Source organism: Mycetomoellerius zeteki, unplaced genomic scaffold (assembly GCF_001594055.1).
Source record: "Mycetomoellerius zeteki isolate Tzet28-1 unplaced genomic scaffold, Tzet1.0 scaffold285, whole genome shotgun sequence".
Lineage (NCBI taxonomy): Eukaryota > Metazoa > Arthropoda > Insecta > Hymenoptera > Formicidae > Mycetomoellerius > Mycetomoellerius zeteki.
In genome coordinates this window covers 506,201-531,597 of record NW_017257266.1, presented here as the reverse complement: position 1 = coordinate 531,597, position 25,397 = coordinate 506,201, and the positions used below count along the sequence as shown (strand labels likewise).

The 25,397-nt window shown below is 39.3% G+C and overlaps 1 protein-coding gene across 3 annotated transcripts in view; it reads left to right on the top strand.

Moving 5' to 3' along the window:
• The window catches only part of LOC108724256 (protein tramtrack, beta isoform), a 64,804-nt gene extending 50,343 nt beyond the window's left edge, over positions 1–14,461 (top strand). The window contains exon 6 of one of the 3 annotated variants that reach the window (XM_018450532.1): positions 14,105–14,461. In XM_018450532.1, coding sequence (XP_018306034.1) covers positions 14,105–14,358 — 254 coding nt within the window. In that variant the 3' untranslated portion in view covers positions 14,359–14,461. Of the gene's footprint in view, positions 1–7,602; positions 7,816–9,940; positions 11,025–14,104 lie in introns of those variants that run through there. The other 2 variants (XM_018450534.1, XM_018450541.1) reach the window with 2 other exon arrangements.
• The last annotated feature ends 10,936 nt before the right edge of the window (positions 14,462–25,397 follow it).

Sequence of the window (25,397 nt, the reverse complement as noted above, 5' to 3'; positions counted from 1 at the left end):
TAAAATTATGTAAGGCTATGAAAATATTTGTTATAAAAATAATTTTTCATAATGCAATTGAAGAAAATGTCCACTGGAGTCGTGAATGCCGATTGGGATAACTTGTTGCAAACGTTGAATCCTAAGAATTCGCTACGGACCTTCCGGATTTTAATTGATCTTCGAACCCTGGCTATCGTAACATCACAGGGTTTCATGCTCGGAAATCTGACGAATGCTTTCGCGCCTGTATCGATCGTCCGGCGCTCACGACGATCAGAAGTGCTCGTCGATTGCGTGCATACATGCGGAGCACGATGTTTGGCATGTCACGTATTTCGAACATTCATGGATAAATAGCTGGGGATAGATGCGATGGCCAAGTCAAGTGGGCGATGGAACGCGGTTCTATCGGAGAGCATTGTGAAATCATGTGGACCAGTGTCTTTCGAAATTTTTCAGACCGGATTTTCAGATCGGAATTTCAGACATTCGTACTGTTTGTTATGATAACAATTTTTATTATTCCTATCAGAATTTCTCTTTTTTAAAATTAACTGCACTGAAAAAAATAGATTGGCTGCTGCAGCGAATTAGATGGTAAAATATGGCATAGCATTTTTAATTGGCTGCAACAATCAATTTTGAATTGCGTTAGTCTATCCGTAATATCAGTATAGGATTTCGATAGGCTAACGTAACCAAAAATTGGCTGCTGCAAATCAATTAAAAATGCTATGCCATATTCAGCCAATCTTTTCTTTCAGTGTAGCGATCATTTCCTTCCAGGAAAAATCTTGTGGAAATTATATTGCAAAGTATGGAAAGAAAAGGATGGTAATCCCTTTTTGAGATATTCACGTATAAGTGCAATAGGATGACAACGTTGCAATCATCACACTGAGAAAAATGTCTGGTTGGATTAATTGGAATTCTAATTGAAAATAGAAACGAATCAGAATTTTCTCTTAAATCTCGAATACTAGAATTCTAGTTGAGATAACCGGAGTTCTGATTGATACAATCAGGATGTTCTGGTTCGTCTATTTTCAACTATTTTTCTCAAATATAAACTATCGATTATTAGAAGAAATTATAAATATTAACAAATAGTACATACATTCATTTTTTAGATTTAATAAATTTTGTTTATTTTATCGGACTCGAATATATTTTCAATATGTTTTCCTAAATGTTTTCAAGCTGAATAACTGTATTGATGATCATTGCGACTCACTCTCGTTCCATAGCTTTCAAATCTGTTATAATATATCGCGAATTACGCGAGAGAGCGGGAGGAAAATCCGATTTGGAAAACATTGGTGCAAGTCTATCCGCCGAGGACGCGAATACGCGTGCGAAATCGGAAAAACGAGCGCGAATGGAGTTGCCGTCGATTGGAGACATAATCGACGCGGATTGTTCCATCCTCACATTGAGAACCAGACGAATGAACTTTCCGCCATCCGTCGTCTATGTGCGTGCGAAAAGAGGGAGATTTTTACGTCGCCGTTTTTCCTTACCACAGTCGCGCGATTCCCTCCCCTTTTTCCCTGTATGTTGCATTATCGTGCTATTCTCAGCGCGCGAACTAATTTATTCACGACGCTTTATATTCGGCGTCCATCACGCCGACGCGCGATTTGCTTTATGATTCGACTCTCCCCCTCACCCGTTTTTCCATCCGCGTTGTGCGGATCCTCTTTCGCGACTTTGCATTTTGTCACGCGAAATTTGAATATGAGACTCGCGGTGGGCCCGGAACATATTTGTGAAAACCAACCGGAGAAATTTAGATGCGGATTCGAGGGGATCGCCGTGTGCGAACTTTTCGCGTGAAATACTAATTCAACCGCATTGCGACGCGCGAGGAGAAAAATGTAAAGTAACATGCGCTAGAATTCTAGTGAATTTTATGCAATTGGCAGATTCATATTGGGACAGATGTCTACTTAAGTAAAATTTATTTTTCTGGTAAATGAACGATCATTGTATAATATAAGGTTTTTTATATTCCCTAAAGTAAATCTATAAATTACCATACATCTCGTCATAATAAAATTTATTTTATCAAAGAATATTTTTGTCTACGCTAATAAAAAATACAAATATATAAAGTCTTGAGAATTGCATGATTTGCTTTACTATAAGTAAATCACTTGAATGGATTTACTATAATTGTAATGTACTCTTTAAAATACCTCCGGTATTTTTACTTTCAGACAAGTAAAATTTGTCATAACTTTGGTAAAAATAGCCAGAATATTTTTACTGGTCTTGTAAGATAAAAATTACTAAATCATTTTTCTCCGTGCGGATCGTTCGGAGCGTGAAGTGTCAACAAATCAAAGTTTCTTCAAATTAGATGTAGTCTTCAAACGCCGAGTGAAGCTTTCAAAGAGAAAAAGTAACGCGGAGAGGAAATGTTTCCAATTTTCGGCGCGTCGCTCTTCGCGAGATTCTTCTCGGTTTTTCGTTGGGATTAGCAAACGCGACGGCATCGTTTCAAAAGGCCATTAGAAAATTAAAACGCGACGTGACAAAAAGCGTTATTCGCCAAGTATAGCGTACGAAAATCAACGGGAAACTATGAGGTGTGGCGCTGCAGCCGCGAGCGTGGCAACAATAGCAACTGCAGAAGTGCTGTCAGAGCGTCGACGTTCCAAACGAAATAAAACGAATCTTCCGATAAAAAGCTAGCTTCGAAGCACGCGATCCAATATAAACGACCCGTCAAATCTTTCGTCCAAGTGTTACGAGCCAAATAAATCACGAGGCAACATCGTCGCGACGAAAAAATCCAGAACTTGTTACGAGCGAATAACGTAAATGAAAAAAAAAAAGAATTTGCGACATTTCGAGATAGATTGTAATTCCGTGCGGTCACGTTAAGCTAAAGTGTATTTCAATGTTTTATTTTGGTCATTTGTTTCAGAAGGAGATATTTGTACGATCTTCGCGTTCTGAATTAGCAAGAGCATGGACCGCGCCATCCTTATCTAAATAGTATACTACTCTAAATTCTTTACAGTGGAATCTCACTCTAAAGAATGAAAATCGAACCAGTTTTAAAAAAAATAGTGGCTCCATTTTCTATCTTCAGAGTGAGCTTTTACTCTCAAAGTTTTAGAGAATAACGCGATCGACAAAAATAAGAGAAAGAGAGGGAACATTTCTAACATTATATCGTTGAATAGAAAGCGATAGAGATTGGCCATCCTATTTTTCCTGATCTTTGTCGACTAATTGTACACACAGATTGGCGTAGTTCATGCTCTACGTCTTTGGAATTATCATTTGTACTGCCCGTGCATTTAAAGAGACGAGTATCGTAAAATTCAAGAGTGCTCTCGGGAAGGTCCTGATATAATCTTCGTTAATAAATAACTGTCTGCCGGAATACGTGTCCTCGCTGCTATTCGACGCGACGAGACGTCGTATTTCGTTTCGTATACCGTCGTCGGAAATCTCGTAGCTTCCCGCTTCGCCGCAGTGCAGTATCGACACGTGATTCTCGAAAAGAGGGTTCCCTGGGAAAAGCCCTTCGCGGCGATAACGGCGTTATGGAAGCGCGAGGCAATAACCTTTGGCGGAAAGTTTATTTTTCTGGGAGTGGCGTGACGCGCGAGAAAACGAACAAGACGGATATTTTCTATAAAGGTCTACTTTTTCTAAATCCCGAGACTTTTGTACGCCCGTTCACAGAATTCCTTTTTATCTGCGAACTATACGCGCCGAAACTTCTCGCTTTTCGTTTTTCTGCGAGACGGAGCATCGGAGCGGACGAAATCACGAAAGTGGAACTTGTACACAGGGTGCCCTCGAAGCGACGTATATGTATCACCGGCACTGAGAGCGTTTTCTTGGCAATATTTCTCGTCTATTTGAAGAACGTAATCTTAAGGACTTAAGAATCTAATGCAGAAAATTATTAGATGGTAATACTTAACGTTCAACCATCCAGTGTCAAGTTCTCTGTATGTACATGTTTCGTAAATGCAATGTGTAAAGAATTCCAAGATTTTTCAACCTCTAGATGTGCGAAACTCGTTGCAATTAATCTGTAGAATAAATCGTAGCTTAAGGAACACGATCGACCGTAAGTGGAAAGGAACAATCTCCCGTGTTAAGCGACGTCCACAATGAGAGTTTAAAGCGTAAAACTTAAGCCTCAAGTCGTAAAAAATTGACCAATCATAATCAATTATTCTCCTCACGTTCAACTGTGATTATCAATTTCTTGCAGTTTAATGCTTAAAGCTCAAGTTTTACGTCTTAAAATCTCTCGTAGACGCGTTTAGTGATTTATATGTCTCTCAGGGCGCCCAACACTTGACACGCTTGTAAAAACTCGCGTAAACCAACGTATACGTCCGATTATATATGCATCTGCGGGGACAGATAAAACACATCGACACACGAAAGAGAGCACACGCAAGGTGGAAAGAGAGAGAGAGAGAGAGAGAGAGAGGAGGGGATCCGGGTGAAAAAGAGAGAAATACTCGGCACACAATCTCACAAAACATTGAATCGGCCTGCGCGCCGTCGTTTTAACTCGGCCGCGGGTCGCCTGGCTGTTATATCGAAAACTTTTATTAATTATAAATAGAAATTACTACGATGTACTACTATTACTACCGCTATTGCTACTACTACTATTATTACTATGACTACTGCTACTACCACTACTATTACTATTACTACTGCTACCACTATTACTATTATTACTATATATAGGTATTTATATATTTACAACTGCGTGGTGTGGAGTGGAACATTGTGATATAATAGATTGGTGCTAACACCTTATTGAAATTGAAATGAATTTAATGAAAAAGAAAAAAATCGTGCAATATTGCGATAGTAAAAGATTGCGGGGGCAGGGGGCGCTGTCGCGCGGCGGACCAGTTGCGTTCTCCAGATACTTTTCGGTACGGGCGGGAACGAGCGGGTAAAGGCGAACGAACGAATGGAATAACGTTTCTTCTGAATTTTCTGAAATCCTCGTTGTGCCCGGCTAGTTCATTCGATTCCGGGCGGGATGGTCGAGTGACGATCGAATTTCGCGGAATGCGATGACTCGACGGTGTCGATTATGCGAACGCGGTAACATTTGAATACATTTGGAGTGGGTTAACCGAAGGAGGAGAGATCGGGTTGTACAGCATAGATATCGAGTACTTAAAGAAATTTAATTTCTCTAAATTGGTCTTCTTTTAGACAGAGAAATCCTCGGAGTCGGGCGGATTCTCGAAAGTTCTAATTCTTTTCCGATTATTGTATCTTTGGATCTTTCTTTCCAACACACTTGCACCTTACGATCTATCGGTTCAGAGTTCTGTTTTGATAATGCGAGTTTGAACATGTCTAGCAGCTACGTTTTTTCGATTGGCTGCCGCCCGATGCTGTCTCAGCCGGCAGCAAAGCGTGAACGGACCTCGGAATCGGGTGGAACCGGGCGATCGAGGAGACGTTCCAAACGATTGAGGATTGAGTGAGCGAGAAAAGCGATGAAAGAAACTATGGCTGTGCAGGGGAACATTATGAGTGTAGTTAAATAGGCGTTACCTAGGGATTAGGCTTAGCTGATAAGAGGCGCGTTTAGGCGTTTTGTTGTTTTTTTCACCACCGCGCGACAGCCCCCTGCTCCCTTTGTACATTATTAAACTAAATAAAAAAAAAGTACTATTATTAATATCTCTTTATATAATAATATATACAAATTACGGATTAACTATGGATATATATGTATATACACACACACGATATATGTATATATATCTATCTTCATATATATAAATATATATATATACATTTTGTTATTTTTCTCGGGGGATGAATAAAAATATAATAATTGTAAATCGTAACAATATAGGGGATCAGTGTTTCCCGCGAGAATACTGAGCGTGTTCTACTCATCATTTAAAAAAAACAAAAAATTTAAAATAAAATAAAATGTGAATCGGCGCGACTGTCAGACTGAAAGTTGTGATTTTACACGGCGCGTGTAAATATAGAAAACGAGCCTCTAAAATTAGATTCGACATTTATGAACGAACGGCGAGAGGAAGGAAATCGTTATCCGTTGCATTTTCCGCGTTGTATGATAACGTGCGAGCGCGTACGAGAGAGAGAAAGAGAGCGAGAGAAAGTGTAAGCGAGGAAGCGAAAGAGGGATAGACAGATCAGGAGAGAGAAAGAATGCGTGCGTGCGTGAAAAAGGACGAGTTAAATCGCGATCAATGTCCTTCCCTTTTTTCCTCAACGTCTCGCTCCTCTTTCGACACACGTCGAAGAAAATTTTGCATCACCGTCCCGTCGCGCTCAAACATTATACCGAAAGCTCAAACGTCCGTAAGTTCGTTCTCGACGAACTTTAATTTAAAAAAAAAATAAAAAACATGGCGATCGATGAAGCCGATTAGATCGAAGAAATTCGTAATCAATGTGATTGCAAACCTTTCATCAACGTGTGTGTGTCAGTCGTTTGTACCTTTTCTTCCTATTATTCTTGGTCTCGGACCTACGTCTCTCCCCTCCTACCCTTTCCTTTTACCTCCTTTTTTTTTTTATCGAACTTTGATTTCGACTCCTTATTTCCGGTCTTTCTTTCCTTTCACCGTTTTCATTCGTTTTCCGAAAGGTTCGAAAGCTTTTTTTTCCGACAGTGCAGTTACTTACGGGGACACTACGAGTAATGAATGCGATCGCGCGATTAAACACATTCGGACAAAAAGGGAGCAAGACCCGCCCGGACTTCAATACGTTCGCGCTTTTGCGAATTAAGTTCGATCGCGTCCGTACGATCGTCGTCGTCGCCGTCGTTATTATCCTTTGTACCTTTCTGGACCAGAAACGACGGCGACCACGGCGATCGTCGATTTCGTGAAACGGCAGGTTGCTTGAGAGTTGATATCTTTCTATTACACATATAAACGATCGTTTGGCTCGAAACGTACAATAGATGTATTTAGCAAAGAAAAGGAGAAAAAGAAAAAAAATTTGCAGAGGAACTTCTGACCATGCCGATCGATGGAATGAAATAGTTAAGGCGTCAACCGGTTTTATCACGAGAAATTATTCTTACTATTACTACTTCTCTTATTGTTATTACAATTATATTCTTATCCTTATAATTATTCTAACATAAAGTCTCTTATGTTTACAATTGCATTATTATATACATCTTTAATTCTAGTGTAGATAATACGGATGATGATAATGATGATGATAATGATGATGATAAACAAAAAAAATGGAGAATTAATCACATGTGCATTTAATGTATTTCATACTAATTTTTTGATTAAACATAATTGTGTGTTAACCGAGCCGTCTACCTTTCTTTTTTCTTCCAGATCATTTTTCTCCCTTTTCGACGTTCGCATGGTATTCGCCGACGGTATCTGCGCTCTCGCCCGTTTCCCTAAAATTTTCAATTTTCCCTCACAATCGAGATGCCTACTTTTTGCATTTCTGCAGAAATCGACGAGAGGATCGTAAATGTGCACGAGACGGCGCATCGTCGAACACCTTGGGAAAGTCGTAACTTCGATTCGCGATGAACTAGCGACATTTATCAGTGTCAAATGTTATTAGATATTAAGCGGTCGCATATTTCAGGGATATTTTCGTGTTTCCACGGGATAATCTGATCCCGGTGTGTTCGCCTCGGTCACGACAGCTGCTCAATCGTAGTCTGTAACGGAGCGTCTGAGGGATCACGTTCAGTTCAACACCGAAGACTACGACGACACCTTATCGTTTAAACCGCGCTGAATTATTTCGACGATCAACTCGTGCGATAACGCTATTATTAGCGCGAAATAATGCAGCCGCAGCGGCAACGTTAGCATACATTACCGCGACGAATATTCTCGTCGGTCTGTTTTCACCGTACGATATATAATAATAACTTTCTATTCCAAGATATTCGTGCGATATTTTATAGCTGTGATCACCTACCGGAGATATGAGAAAGTGAAGCATATTTCAGATGAATTTTGAAGGATCGGATGTAGTTGCATAGCTTAAATTGTAAATCCTAAAGTGTACCGATGCGAAGTACTTCCGTAGGATCTTGCACTGAGAGAAGTGTTTGGCATGAACAACTATAATTTATGTGATTATCAAAATTTTGTTATGTTTTAATTAAAGAAATGTGTTGTCCTAATCAAAATTTGGTTCGAATAACAAAATTTTAATTAGATCGACATAATTTATAAATTAAAACATTATAAAATTTTATTAATTTACAAATTATGATTGTTCATTCCAAGCACTCCTGGATTTTGAATCTCCAAATTTTAATATCCTCTGATCTTTGGCGGTTGATTGGGTCCGAAGACTCGTGGATTTCTAATCTGTGCCTCCGAATCCTTCGGAGAGGACGTTTAATTTGGCAGCCGAACATAGATCAAATCGCTGCGGTGAAATGTCGAAAGAAAGAAAGCGGCGCGAACAGGTGTCGGATCACTTAGACTTCCGAGTCACGTGTGCGCGGTCTTATCAGAATTTCGATTTCACGTCAATATGTTTGCGCGAGTTTGTTATATTGCGTTTCGCGATACATATCGAGCATATGCTCTCCTCGATGCCATCTTGCTTTTGCGGGAGATCGTTTGCAAATTTTTACTGTCCGAAGTCGCTCTCTCGACCCGACGTATTCGTGTCGATACGAATACTCAAGAATGTGTTTTCTACGCGAAACGGGTTCTCGACGAGGAGACGCTCCTCCAGATGGTGCGGGGAAATCGTACGGATCTGAATCTGGGACAGGGAATAGTGACTGTTTACTTCATTCTCCAAGTCCTGCAGAGACCCAGTTTAGACAATTTTTTATTATCTTTCGCAAACAGCGCCGTGCATTGAAAAAAACTAAATTTTAATAAATATTTGTTTGAATAGTTGTAAGTAAATGTTTACTAAATATAAACATATATAAATATTTAGTATAAAAACCATTACTTCGATTAAACTAATTAATTGTATTTATTTTAAATATATATTTACAAATAAATACAATTTTAAATATATAAATATTTGATACAAAAACCATTAGTTTGATTTAACTATCATTTTTTATTGAGTAAATATTTATTTATTGTAAGCAAATGTTTACTTAGTACTCTTCAAAGAAATATATATTTATTTAGATTTAATAAATTTTTTTCAGTATGACAATTTTTTTCACGATGACAATATTTGACGAAGAGATTGTTCTTTTTTTTAAATCTCTTTGAAGGGGATATTTTTAATCTTAGAACTAATACCCGTATTCATAGTCAGGCCTTATATTTAAGGCTTCCTTAAATTTATCAGATGCTCTACGAATTATTTCATTGGCTACTAAGCATCTAAAGATAAATTTAAGGAAGCCTTAAGTACAAGGTCTGACTATGAATACGGGTCTATATGTGCGCTGAGGTTCGTTGGTTTCTGAGAGAGAGAGAGAGAGAGAGAGAGAGAGAGAGAGAGAGAGAGAGCGCTTATTTAGCATATTTGAGTTCTCTCTGTTTTCAAATTTTCCGAATATTTGGAATTTCCGATATGCTGGTGTCTTTGTCTTCGATTCCAGCGTCCCTTTGATCTCGCACCTTTCCAACGTGTAGTTTGATCTCGCCACAAACCGCAGTCTGGGTCTACTATGTTAGTCGGTCACGCAATTGGATTTTCTCAAAGGTTGTCACGCATCCTTACATACGCACACGCACACGCCAGGGGAGACGGATAAGCGAAAGGAATAATAATAATTTGATAGACTGTGAGAGTTCAATCTCGGCATCAAGGGTGGGAAGTTTTGTGAGAGATAAAAAAATAGAGGCAGAGAGATAGAATAGATTAGAAAAACAGAAAGGCACGCGAAAAAAAAATACAGAGGCGGAAATAGAGCGATGACACGCGACCGGAGTCCGGGCTAATTCGAGGTGCTTTGCTGACGCTGTGGTTTCTGTTGTTGCAGAGCTGAAAAATTGGCGGATATCACAGATATTTGAGAGACAGAGTAACAGCGACGAGAGGAGGCGGTGCTCGTTGTGCGGTAAGGTCGTGACGAACGTGCGCAATCACTATTACGTGCATTTCCCCGGGAAGTACGCCTGCCCGCACTGCCCGGCGGTGTACACGCGCAGCGACACTCTGCTCACGCACACGCGTATGAAGCACGCGCACGCGCAATAGTATCGCACACACGCGTCGCGATACTTCGAGCGTGCCGCGTGCTTTAAGCTGCGGATCTAGAGAACCGTGGACCGCGCGAACGTCTTCCTCTTCTTCGTCCTCTGGCGTGACTTCCTCGCCCTCGCCCTCGCACGAGACAATCTCGAGCTCTCCCCGAACTTGCCCGTCGTTATTCCATTAGATAAGCAGCACTGGTGTTTATTAAAAAGTGGAACTGTATAATGGAATCTCAGAGTTTGTGAGGGGGACGAAGATCAAAGGCTGATCGACGCAACGTGTCTGTTCGAGATCATGGAATGGATTTTAGCGTCGGAAGATCTAAGAAGCACTAGCTGGTCCACATATTCGAGGATGCGTCAGGAACTCCCGAAGAACGTTCGCGATGCAACACTCAGAAATCTTGTACCGTTCCTTTCCTTACGAGCGTTCGATATAGTCAATGTTGCATTATTACCACTTAAAGACCTCGCCAGGCGTCTCGAGTAATTGCGAGAACCGTGTAATTCCATCGTGTAAATATTAGTCTTCACCTCTTTTCGCCTTGCCGTCTCCTTCTTTACTCCTCCTTCTCCTCTCTCTCTCTCTCTCTCTCTCTCTCCTTCCTTTTCTTCAATAGTCGTGGACACGTAGGTGCCTGATGAACTCGAACTCTTGCTTCGAATCTGCGCCGACTGTGTTTGCGATCTCGCGCTTTTGAGTCCTCGGATTCACACAAGCGTGAATTAACTTGGGGGATGTAGTGTCCTCGGATAGCAAGGATGGGGCGAAGAAACAGTTATTATGGACAAATAGTGGTACTGAAATTGTAAATCCCTTTCGTGATCGCGATTGATCTTCGTATAAATAAAAGACGAACGAATATAAAAACGAAGACCGAGTCTTTATCTATAAATTTTATTAAATGTTAAATTGGATTTAACTGGTTTTAAGAAATAGAACTAGTTGCGGAAATATTTTCGTTAGGCTTAATTAAAGATAAGTGTTTTTAGTATTTATTAAATAATGAAACAAATTTTATTTGCACAATTATAGGTAAATTATAGGTAAATTTGCAATTGACACGCAACTCTCTGTATATGTATTGACAAATTAATATATAGAGAGCTAATATGCAAATTACCGGGTTTGATGTATACAGCGATGATGTTTTATCGGACGTTAATTACAATTTTTCCTCACCGAAAATAGTTTCAGCAGAACAATTAAAAAGAATGCACTCGATATTAAGATGCTTAATGTCCAGAAATCGTAAGGAAATACAACAGTCATTTTTTGAGCTTCGACTAAAAAACATTACGAAGTACATTTATTTTATTGAATACTCTGTACATTTATGGATCAATACATTGCAAGATTTAAGATGTAGATGCGCGAGTAAGGAACGCACATAGATCCATAGATCCGCAGCTTCGAAGTCCCATAGAAACGTATCTCGACAATGCGACTCAAAATACGTGTTCTTCCGCCAAAATGCCAAAAGTAGCTGCCAAAGGAAGCGTGTTACGCACATTACGTAGTGCATAAGTGTGCACCGACATCTAAGTACCAAAAAATAATCTAACTTCACTTTTCCACTACTTGTACCTTCAATCCCCTCGATCATGTAAATCTTTCATTTCGAATCCTTTTCCATGAAACAGAAGGATTCGCATTGTTCCTTCGTGGGAGGAGCGCGACGGTTTGTTTGACGATTGAAGAGCAAGAGTTTTGATGAAATATCTTTGTTTAAGAAGCCGTAAAATCTCTCTCTCTTGCTTTTCAAAGATTGTTACGGTTAATCGTTCGCGACGCGATTCAGCTTTAGGACGTACGATTTGGCTGTACTAATGGCCAATTATAAAGGTAAGAAGATATCGATGAGAGGTTTTTAAAAAATGTAGACACTTTATGAGACTATGGTTATTGAAAGATGTAATATATATACATATATTGTATGTACAAAATAAAAAGGAGCTGGTATCTTACAATTTCCAAGACTTTGAGTGATACGCTGACGTCGTTAATCCCATTCTGTGACGTGATTATTCTGCAGATTTCGTGCGCAGTGCGGATTATTGGATGCTTTGTTTGCAGGTAAACCGTTTCGATAATCGATACGCGGCGTACCTTTGGGGGGTAAACTGGTATTTGACGACACCGCAACGTCTTAATTAAATATCCCGATCGAAGCGCAGGAAGCTCAGGAGTATACACATCACGTGATGTCGATAGTTAATTTAAATGCATCCTGGTGAAGAACTGACGCTTCTCTAATCGCATGGATCTACGCAGATGATACTGTTTTAAAATGTTCGCTAATCTTTTTAGATCGCAAAAAAATGAGTTTTTTTGATCTCTCTTTTTATTTTGTTTTATTATTTAACGAAAATTGTTTCAATTGTTGTTAACATTTCGCGACAATTGCGTACAAAACAAAAAGTCGTACAATTCTGGATGAAGTATAATACACAGTATAATATCTAAAAATTATTAATGCGCTAAAAGAATTAGTATTTACAAACATTATTCGCATAATATATATATAAACTAATGTAATTATAATATAGAATTAGTACAAAAGTTATTCGCATAACATATATATAATATATAGTATAAATTCTATCTCTTAAACGTCGTTATTGTATATTTGTCAAATTGTCATGACTTTTTGGTCACTTCGTGTATGAAACGATATGTAACTTCTTTCACCAATATGCTGATGACGATAAGAACCTAACACAAGCATATGAAGTTACTGCGTCTTCTAGCACGGATTATTGGAGGCGACGAGCTCCGTCCCAGATAATCCTGCAATAACATCGGCAAATGTTCGGTTAAGTATTTTTCTCTCCATGCTCGCCGTGTTACCGCCGATGTCGCTGAAACGTGAGTTTATCTCGGAGGATCCTGAGAGCATCCGGGAACCGAAAAGTTCCCAGGAAGATCCGATGAGTCGAGCGATTCCACGAGCTTTAGCGAATACGAGAATGCATATATTTTAGAAGTCGAGGATCCAGGATCCTGAAATACTCAGGAGTCTCTGGACGTGGAGAGGCGCGCTATTTTCACTCCACGGCATGTTCTTCGTATTTCCATGATGGCATCAAGAACGTGAGTATATATCCCGTGACGCTTGTGGAATATCTGTGCTTGTGGAGACTGCAAAAGAGAAGGTGAATGGTGATCGTGCGTGGATGCGTTCACACATGACCGGACACACCCGATCGTTTCGACTCACTGCCTGCACTTGTGACGTCTCTTCCACGTTATCCGCACGCTCAAAGAATTTCTCCAAAGGTGGATTCGAACGACTGTATTCGCTTGAGTTACAGATTTATCCGAACGCTTAGTTTCTAAAAAAATTAATTCACAATTGGGAATCAAAACTTGAATCGCTCTTCGAACAAATTATCTTATGATCAGTTTCAGTTATTTATATTTTCCATCGTTCTTTGCACAATTATCTTTATTTCTCTAAGGCTTGTGTGTGTTGATAATATTGGGATTTACACAAGAGAACGTCACTGGCCATAATCAGTAAATTCATTAGATTCCTCAAGAACACTGACACCTGAACATTGCACCAAACAAAACCCACACAACCACCTACTGCACGAAGGGTCCAAGAGTTTCGAAGTCTCGCAGATCAAAATTTTTGGAATTGATGCTAAAATTCGAAATCGAAGAATCGAAAGGATCCTACAAATCGAGGAGTTCAGGAACCAAGACGAATCGTCAAGTCTTGAAGATCCCGGACTTTATAAATTTTTGGATCTTAAAGTCTTGGATCTTAGAGATTCAGCGAGCACTGGATCGCCTGGATTCAGAACTGACCGTCAAGAATTCCTAGGCTAACGGTGGTGGATTCCTAGGCTCGCGGAATCTTCAGGATCTAAGCGCTTTGCAGCTAAACACGACTGGCGCTGGTTGTGCACGAAGGGCATGTAGATGCTGTTGGGTTTTGCAGGTTCGATGCCGAGCGTGCCGGTCGGCCTCTCTTATCACGAGATGTTCGCCGTGTCGCTTAACAGCCCGGCGTTATGGAGATGCCGCGCCTGCGGGAAGCAAGTGACCAATCGTTGGCACCACTTCCACATACACACAGCGCAGCGCTCGCTGTGCCCCTATTGCCCGGCCACCTACAGCAGGATCGACACTCTGCGCTCCCACATACGCACCAAACACAGGGAGATGCTGTTCGCCGGGAAGGGGTCCTTGTAGAGGACGGTGATTGCCCCGCGGAGGAAACGGCCACCGCCACTTCCACCGTCGCGTCTGCTCTACGAGCGCTCGGTTGCGCCCTTCTTCGGCTTCGGGCTGCCCTGACCCCCGTCCTTCGAGTCGCCGGGATACCGGGGACCCAAATGGTGAGGCGCCCTCGAGAGAAGAGCGCGAGTTCGGACAGGGTGGCAAGTGCTTCGCGCGCCATTGATTCTAGGATTAAGAAAGTTCCGAAGATTCGTAGATACTAGAATCCGAATGGTCAAGAATCCAAGAATTACGAAAAGAGTTTTAGAATGGCAGTCCATTGAATCGGATTCTAGCATTTAAGAATCCGGAAGTCTCGGAGATTCTAGGGTCGAGCATCGTTCTTCCCAGGGGGAGGAAGTGTCGGAAAGAGGGCTACCCTCGAATTTCAGCGGAAGGCTGGACCAGCGATCGGCGTGACGGTATAAATGATTCGCGGGGCGAATCCGTTCGACCAATGGCCTCATTAGCGATAATTATTTGTCGGTTAATCCACGTCTTCGGACGAGCCGCCCGGCCGCTCTAGGCAGGAAAGTGCATCGTGGGTGGGAAAGATGGGAGTAGAAGGACGATTATCGATTATACCGCGCCCTCGAAACTTTCGTCGCATCTCATGAGAGCGGACGGGCGGACGGGACGGGCAGAGAAATAAATAGGGCAAGGAGATCTATCGACGTGCTCACACGCTGACAGTCGGGCGGTATGGCTGGCACGAAGTCAGAATTTTGCGAGGACAATCGATCGATAGTAATGCTTCGAATAGTTTTCGCGAAAACGGTGAGCTGCGTCTTGGTTCGGTTCTCTCTCTCTCTCATCGAGGCGGACCGCGAGAAACGAGGCTCTAAATATTGTAACAATATCACGTACGCAAACGTCTCCTTACTGATACATTTTCTAAACTTTATACGAAGACTCGCTATATTTTTTAAGCTCGATGCACATTTATTTGAGAGAAGATGACTTCTTTCTTTTTATTTTTTTATTCGAGCATTCATTTTTACTTATGCAGGTACATTTCTTTTACAGATCACGTAGTTACGGTAAAATCGAGAAATTGAAAATTCAATTCGTAATCGTCTGGATGATAAACTGTGTATTTTTGCAACTTACATCGCGATCACTATAATCTCTCATAGAATGCGTTTCTGATGGTCCGCTTCCGGAGACGTTACGCAACATATTGCACGCATTGTCACATCGTTGTTGATCAATGTTCTGTTTCGTTAATTGATTTCGATCGAATCGTCTCTACGTTTGTTCGATGATTCGGAAAACGAGAAGAGGCAGAAGAGCGGAGGGAAAACAGAAATGCACAAAAAGAATGCGTGATGGTACGCAAAGGCCCACGCTTTCTAAAAGTAAGATAAAACGGTCTAATTAATATGCAATGGAAGGCTGAAACGCGCGCTGTGATTTTCGAACACCGAAAAATGAAATTTTTCAAAGGGTACTACGAATTATTGCGATAGCGATCATTATAATTGTTACAAAGAAGGTCTTATTAATATTATTTCGCTACGCGTGATTATTAACGATCATTTCTCATGATTAATTCGCGTTACAAATGCAAGTTGTTTACGCAAGTGTGAGTGAACGAGAGTGAGAGGAAAAAATTAAGAGATAAGATGTAGACTACGCTGCCAATCCTCGGTAAACGGAAACGAACTAGATTTTATTTTTTATTTCATTTTTACTATATTTTCTTTATTATTAATTATTTAATCAATCTCTTATTAATTTTGAACTTTTTGCAGATTGCAGAAAATTTCTTGGACAATATTAGCACTATTTTATTTTGAAAGAAATTTTTGGATAGATTTTTAATTTATATATATATATATATTGCTTTCTATTCCGACTTATTTGAGTTTCTACTGTGAAAGTAAACGATAAATTATCAAACGACAAGATTAACGCTAGGAGTACCGAGAATCATTATTGACCATCCTATTTTTAGATTAGTTTTTTGTATAAAAAATAAGATTCTAAAATATTCTACTTTTCAATAATTATATTTTTATACTGACGAAATATTTGATTTTTTGACTCTTTTTATTTTTATAGTAATTTTATTTGCTGGTCTCTTTTTAATGAGTGAGAAATATTGGTACTTCTAGTGTACGGAAAATTAAGGATTCAAGTATCCCAGAATACGAGAGCTCGGGAAGTTGAATTTAATTAATTTCTCAATAAACGCAATTTGAGCCCGTCGCGAGAACCGAGGACGGCAGCGAGCGAAACGCGCGACGGACGTTCTTGTACGTTCACCACAATTTTACGTGCGTGCGCAGAGGTATGTTCCGTAGGTCTGTTTTTTATTCCTGCACCAAACTGTACTAGAACTTTTTTTCTTACTTTAGTTGAATATCAAACATACTCTCTTAAATACATAAATTCTTTGGAGTGGAATTCTTTAGAGTGAAAATTGAGCCACTCTTTATCACAATCGGTTAAATTTTCATTCTAAAGAGTGAAAATTGAATTAATTTTGATAAAGAGCTTAATTTTCAATCTTTAAGATCGATATTCACAGTCGATACTCGCGTTTAAGTCTATCTTAAGTACAGTCTTAAGATATCACAAGCCAATCACAGACCAGTATTAGCATCTTAATACATTACTTAAGATAATCTTGAAATAAGAACGGAATATAAATATCAGCCTAAGAGTGAGATTCACTCTAAAAATTTTAGAGAGTATAAGTATTTTGCTGTAAGTTTCGAAAGTATACATTAGTTCAGCTATAAAAAACAGATCTTATAATTCGGCGGTGCGGTTAACTGTCATGTATAGGATATGAGTGTCGGCCGCCCTTCCCGCGGAAAATTGCGGAGCGTTCCGTGACGGAGATGCGGAGCGCCGGATGGCGTCGCCGTCGGATCGGGCCTTCGGTTTCCGGAGCAGCCGTAAGTATCGAGTTGTCCGAACTCACATATTTTATCTATTTCGCGGCTGCGGAGCGGCTACGTACGAGCGCCGAAACGCACTACGCGCTGGCACATTGACAAGAGCGATCTTTGATCAAGACGACGCCGTAATCGGAGCGGCGCTCCGATAGAGAGAAGAGAATAAATCGGAGGTCCTCAAACTTCACGACACGACGCCCCAAAAACGGAGAAGTTAAGCGAACGGATAATTCTTGTTAATCTACGAATTCTTGAAGCTTTCAAATCTCTGAGAGATCTACAATTATTGAACCAACTTGTCATTGGATCATTTATGAAACTTGAATATTTAAAAATTTTTTTAAATCGTTCAAGCACTTTGCACGTGAAACGGAGTACGCGATAATATAAAAGATATGTTAATAAAGAGATTATAAATAACCCTCCGATTCACGCGATCCTTTTGGGAGCGACGTTGCGCTGTTTGACGGAAACCTCTGTTTTAGATCACTATCCGTAATGAAACGACGTCCCGAGAGACGTCGGATCACTTCAGATATACCCGAACATTTCTCTTTGGACCAATACTCTTCATGTAATGGACGGTTGTAATCGCTGTCGAGGCTCGTCAAGTACCTAAGCAAACCTCACGATGAGATGAGAGTTTTTGACCGTGTGGTTCCTAAGTTTTACTCATAGCAAGCCAAGTCACAATGGGAGTTATGTGATACATATATATATATATATTATATTAGGGGCGGTATACCCTAAGGCCAATAATTTACAGGGACGGACTGGTCCGATATTTCGCGGGAAACGAAAGCGATATATTTATTCTGATTAATGATCGATGCCACAGAGTTATGCCACGTGCGATCATTCGCGTAAAAGAATTAAATATACAGATATATCAAATATTTTATTCGATGTTGATTTTAAAGAATAACTCATCTTGATTAATCGTGCAGTTAAATGCTCGCTCTGTGTCCAGTCCGTCCGTGTTAATTTACATGGTGCGTGTAATTAATATTCGCGAGATGGGTCGCGCGGTATCTGCATTACGCCAATTTCCATTTCGGCGTAATAAGAATAGACTCTGCATTCCTATGATGAAGTTGTTATTGAAAATTTAATATTTAGAAAAAATGAGGCAGCTTAAATCATATCTTCTCTCTCTAAAGTATCAACTTGAAGAGAGATGCTGTTAGAGTTGAAGATGCTGCACGGAGAAAAGTGTTAAGAGATATGCGATAGAATTCTAGTAAATTTTATGAAATTGGCAGATCCATATAGGAGGACGTCTACTTATGTAAAATTTACTTTTCTGTTAAATCAGTGCGATCGTCGTATAGTAATACTGTAAGGTCATACTGTAAGGTACTTTTTATATATAAATTTTGAAAGTTGTTCGTGCTTAGTCTTGAAAATGGTATGATTTACGTTATAAGGTAAATCTATAAGGTAAATCTCTTGAATGGATTTATTATAATGTACTTTTTATCTTACACCTCCGATACTTTTACTTTCAGGCAAGTAAAGTTTGTCACAAATTCGGCAAAAATAGAATATTTTTATTAGTCTTGCAAGGTAAAAATTACTCAACAATTCCTCTCCGTGTGACATGTTTAACTCTTTCTAACAGATACTGAGATCAGGAAATACGCAATCTATACTTATTATGTCTACAATCGAAACGCGAGTCTGATCGTGCGAGATAAATCGCTCCAGTCTCGAATTTTATTGTAAAATTTCATGTAAATATCGAGAACAGACGAGAAGGTAGCGATCGCGGGGCTACCGTTCTCCGTCTTCTTTCTTTTTCTCTTAGAATAATGCGATATCGCGTGTGTACGTTAGAAACTTGCTTCAGTATTTTCGGCGGAGTACATAAAAGCGTGTATACCGGGGCGGACTGAGTCCGCTCGATTAAACTTTGGCTAGTCGTACGAGAGAAACTCGCACGTTATACTTCCTCGAGCGCACTTCTGACGATCGTAGTTTTAGCAACAACATTTTTCTTTTAATCGCACTTGATTTTTTTTTTTAAAGAGTACTCGCTATGTTCAACAGAAAAAGCAACTTTGCAACTGTTGTAAAATTCTTTGATATGATTCGTTTATAATTTAGATCCATAAGAGACCAAATACAAAAACAAATCGTATTAAAATTTTATAACAGTTGCAGAACTATTTTCTCTGCTGAACACTTGATTCTTTATTTTCTTTTTATTTTTATCTTTGGGAGATGCATGTCCGAAGTTTCGGGGAGTCAACAGACATAAATGATTGTGATAAAAACGGATGATGGACCACGCGGTTTCCGTTTCCAGGGAAACGATTTAAGGATCGATTCGAGCGCCGCCGCCGTCGTCAGCGTCGCTGCCGCATTAATCTCGTGCGGTTATCTGAAAGTTGAGTCGGGGTTTTGAACGGGTTAAATCGAGAAGATGAGGGAGAGTCGCGACTTTTTTAATCGCGAGCTCGACGCGGCATGCGCTCTCGATTTAAAAAGTTCCGTGTCCGACCTAATTAATACCTAAGTCTAGTTATTCGAGGGTCTAAGTTATTCGAGATCATCCACTTCGCGTCGATGGGAGACACGAATGGAAAGGGAATGCACGCGCGCGCGCACGCTCTCGTACCATTGTAAATAGGAGGACCGCGGCCGCGAGACTGGAGTGGTGTCATCTCGGTGAGACGTCCAAATGGAATTGCGACGTTTCCTCGATCAGCGCAGATCCGTCATGCACGTCGATCCTATCGGAATCCTGCACACGACCAAAATGGAACTAGGAGTATACATATACATCGCATACATATATTACATGAATACATATACATAGATAGCTGTACATGAATGTGCACGGGGTATACGTCCCAAGAAGTGCGTACCGATGGCACGAATTTTCGCCTATCAAAATGATTTTTGTGTGTCAATGACTTAATTTCTTATGTTAACATTAATAAACAGTCAAATTTTGTAAGCAAAATCATTTTAACTTTTATGATGTCAGAACAAAAAATTTTTATTTTCTCTCGACTTGATGTGTTTCTTGGACAGTTAGTGGGGTATAATTCTACTGTAAAATTGTAGTGTAAAATTGTCTTTAATTAAAATTCAAACATAACCATAATTAATGATGTAACTAATGAATATTTCGACTCCGCTTTGAGTCGTCCTCAATATAGAATTGCAAAACTGAAAAGCGGTTCTTTTGTGTTTGTAGTTATTACATTGCATTAACTATTATGAATTTTAATAATTAACGAACATAAGATAAGCGCTTTTCAATTTTGCAATTCTATGTTAAGATGTCTCAAAACCGAGCCGAAACGTTTGTTAATTATCATATCGACTATTGTATGAATTTTCATTAAAGACAGTTTTACATTCAAGAAATTTGCACATCACTAACAGCGTCAAACTCATATAATCTTATTAACATTTCTGTACAGTTTTATAATCTTCTATTAACGTTTTGAATTTTATTTTATATATGAGTCTAAATTTCTAAATTTATGTTTTTAATTTTTTTTAGTTTTACTCATCTTTTTATGCAATTTTATTTTCGATCATTTATTGAAGAGTTTTATGTGTGTTTTTACATTCTTGAATTAAAATGATCTCCAAAACTTTCGAACTTTTTTGTATAAACAATCGTTTATGATGATTGGTACGCGCTCTTTGTGAAATGTCCGATGCATTTTTACGTCGGTGGTCCGGTGTAGCGGAAATCGAGTTAATTTGCTCAGCCTGCCGCCAGACTTTTCGAGTCGAGCGATCGATCGATCCGCTGCATGAGGTGCTGCGAGGTAAATATTGGCCTCGTCGAATATGCAGTGATAGTTGCAGTCGGATGCTTCTCCGACGCAGCTTCTCGCTTCCTTCCGATGCGATGCGGCAACAGCAGCAGCAGTCGATTGTGACGTCGAATGTGACAGCGGTTGCTTTCTGTCTTCCGTCTTTATGCGCGCGCTCTTTAGTTCCGTACAATTCCTTTAGTAAGACAACGATTTACGAAGACTCCGAGCATTCAATAGAGAAGAGAAAGAGAGATCTCCAATTTCGCGATTTCGAGATACCGCGTAACTAGAGGAACTTGCGGATCGAGTCTCGCAACAAACAGTGGATTGCCAAATCGAACAATATGAAGATGTACGAATTTTCTTGCGTAAGAAGCTCAGAGATCTTCGATTTTAAGGTAGCGATCATGTATGTAACTTCCTCTAGGATGGAAATGTGAAAAATTTGTCTATTACGGACGGTTTGGTGAAGTATTTAAAAATTTGGCTAGATACAGATCTGAAAATAATTTTGTGTGCACCATTAAAATAGTTAAGACACTCAAACTGGTTGCTAGAATATTAAAACTTTTTTGCAACATTCCTTATCTTATTTGAGATTCCCTTACTCTCTAAAACTTTCAGAGTGAATCTCACTCTGAAGAGTACAATCTCAGTCTTAAAAAAGAGTGGCTCAATTTTCACTCTTTAGAGTGAGATTTAACTCTAAAGAATTTAAATTATTTTGATGATCTAACAAAATTATTTCCAAATCTGTATCTAGCTAAATTTTTAGATACGCAAAATCATCCTTTCGTGTATTTTAGGAAAAACGTTACATGATCGCTATCCGTATCTTTGAATGCTAGATGAGTTTTCGGTCCGGTTGACTGATGTCAATTCCTGATTAATTCAATCGTCCTCCTTTTTCTGCTGCAGGCACGATTGTAGAAGGGATAATCACTGCTTAGCTAGAATAGAATTAACTAATCGGCGCACAATCGTCGGTGTAACTTAGTGTTTATCTGTACCTCTGCTTGGATTCCCTTACTCGTTAGACTGTATAATTTTCTCGCCGATTCGTCACGACGACGACGGTCACGGTGTACAATTTGCGATCGTTGCGACGAATCGGTCTCGCTCTGCGTTGCACAAAGAGATTTTCGCGAGTCCGGTTACACTCGCGATCAAGGGGCGTAACGATCGAGGGTGGCCATTCGCTACTCGTTTTCTCAACGACTACTCGTAATAAAATGCTACAGTTCCTAGACGGCGAAGCGATCTCCTGCGCCCGACCACCGACGACGACCCAACCGAATTATCGCCCTTGATACCAAATGTTCCTTAAGTTGCGTTTTTGCGAAAAAAAATACTCCTGTAAATAGTCAACGTCTACGATAACTGAAACGCGTGCGGATTGTATGCGAGGATGGTCGAATTGAAATGTGATAACGTGTACGAGATACGAGGAGCGCGCGCAGCGTGTGCTCCAGCGATCATCGGGATAAAGTTCCAAAGTATGCTAAGCTCGAGAGGATTTAGAATTTTGCTCGATACGTACGATTGTCGGCACGGCTGTGGGTTTGATAATCAGCAACGAAAAAGTATTTGATAGAAGGAAATTATTTTATATGTTTAAAGCAATCCCTAGACCAGAACTCTGTAAATCTCAGCTCTGCCCTAGACGATCAATATTATTGCACAATATTAACATGTTCATATCAGATATTACTCTCTAAATCTTTTAGAGTAAATTTCTAAAAAATGAAATTTCACTCTTAAAGATTGAAAATTGGGCCACTCTTTTTCGAGATTAGCTCAACTTTTATCCTTTAGAGTGAGATTCTACTCCAAGGAATTTAGGGAGTAAAGATTAAGATTAAAATTGGGCTGGAATTTGACTAATCAGAAGAAAGAACAATTTAGATGAAGAACTTGGCTTTAATTGATGAAAGTCCAATCTCAGTCTTAATTTCTAGATTGATACAGACATTATTGGTTGTTTGGAGGCTATATTGAGCGTTTGTTTGTTTTTAATTGTCTAATTAAAGCAACCCCTAAACGATCAATATTATTGCACATCATTTGATATCGCAAATATTGTTGGTCGTCTGGAGGCTGTATTAAGCCTCTAGATTATTTGTTTTTAATTGTTTTTTTTAATTGTTTAAAGAGGACATCAATAACATTGTATAAAATAATTTTATAATAATTAATACTGATCGTTTGAAGACCGCTTTAAAGACGCTTTCCGTACCTCTTGCAGCTATACAAAATCGTGTCGCGCGTGAAAAATTCATGAGACGCAACTCGTGCTTAGTAAATTTTTGGAACCCAAATGGCTAAAGCTCATTCTCGTCCCGACGGTTAGAACCGAATGCCAGTTATTGCACACACTCGATGTAACTGTATAAATATCGATATCAATCTGTCAGTCTCGTGTCTCTTTGATGGTACTTAAATGAAGTGGCCCCTCGGGCCTCTCCGTATTCAACGGCGCAGCGTCGATAATGTTTCTTTTTAAGCGAAGTTAATGAAAAAAGTATATATATATATATAAAAATCTCTTTTTCTCTTGTAGCACGTTCCTCCTTTGGCCCGTCGTGCGACTCGAGCACGAACCTTTTGTACATAAAAAAAAACGCCGCGAATCGCGGACGCGAAGAGCGCGAAAGGTAATATTTAATTAATTGACGCTCTTGTCTTTTGTCGCAAGCCGACCTTGCGTATAAACTCATTGCTCGTTTATATGCGATGTATTTTTGTGAACAGTATTGAAAGTGCTACCGTTGTACAGTTATCATATGGTAAATGTACTAATGATGTACCTATAATGTACATAGATATATTTAATTAAAGTGAATATGAATTTGTGTAATCCTCGGGAGTATTTATTTCCTGTCTCTCTCATTCTTTCTTTCTCTCTAGAGAGAGAAAGAGCTATCTATCTGTCTTTACATTTGCACTTCTGGTCCGAGTGTCCCTGGATTTTGATACTTGTCGCATGCTCCCTCTAATACGATCCGCGCTAATTAATGTCATTTGTCTCGCCTGCACCACGGTAACTTACGGTAATTCGAGACGCCAAGTAAATTCGTCGCGTTAACTTAGCGAAAATTTAGAGATTCGGTTCACACACGTGAAAGTTAAACGCGAATTAAATTTATAAACGAGACGCGCGACTCGTGAATTCGTCTACGTTATCTCGATACGTTGCCAACTTTAAGATCGTACCAACGCGCGACTGTTTCTGCATTTGGCGATTACGTAACTTTATCGACCTACGTGGGACGTAATTATCACGCAAGGCACTCCAAACGTTTTTTACGTCCAGCTGTTGTGTTGCCACACAGATCGTTCGAAGAAGCTAGCAGATAACACACATGCAAAAAAATTGCAAACGCGGACGAAACAGGCGACGAATGGCGAAGATAAAAGGTGTCGGAAAAAATCAATTTGCTTTGAAGAAAATATGCGGGGAAAGTTTGCCCAAGTGCTAAAAAAGACGAATAAATCGACAAAAGTAAAGCTCATGGTACTCTAAAAGGATGTAGGCAGTAAATAGTAAGCGAATCAATCACGGTAAAAAATATGAGGCAATAACGTAAGTAGCAGCGAATCCAGAATGTTGATTTTTTTATATTGACAAAAATATACTTAATTTTAATAAATGTTTGTTTGACAGTACCAGTTAAATATTTACTAAATAAACTAAGTAAACATATACATGTTTGATACAAGAACCATTAATTTGATTTAACTATTATATTTGTTCATTCAACAAATGTTTATTTTCATAAATAAATGTCATATTAGTATATTATTCAAATAATTATTAAAATTTAATACTCTCATTGTACGTCTTCCTATGTAGAAAAAAAATTACAACAAGATTAAAATAACATCAAATTTGATACCTACATTTTTGACGATGACTTTGTGAATTCTTGATATAATAATTTTTAAGTAATTTTTTAGTTAAAAAATCACATAAAAATTATTCTTACTTAATGTCATTTTGATTATTATGTTTTATTATTTGTGTTCTACTTGGGTTTATACTGCTTAAATTTTTTTGCGTGCCACAGTCATAAAATATTAATTTTTATTCCACAAAATTATGAACATCAGAATCGACGGAAAGGAGTTGTGACGTTTTCAAATGACCTCATCTCAAGGATTGCGAAATCGATATTGCGGAATGCATTTTCCCGTCAGTCACTATTAATAATCCAACCATTTTTCCAGCGCGGTTCAAAGGGACCGCGAATTAAACTTGTCGTCGAGATCGCTTTAAAACGGCCACTGTTTTGGCAGACGAGATTGACGTTTCGGTGCAATCGCT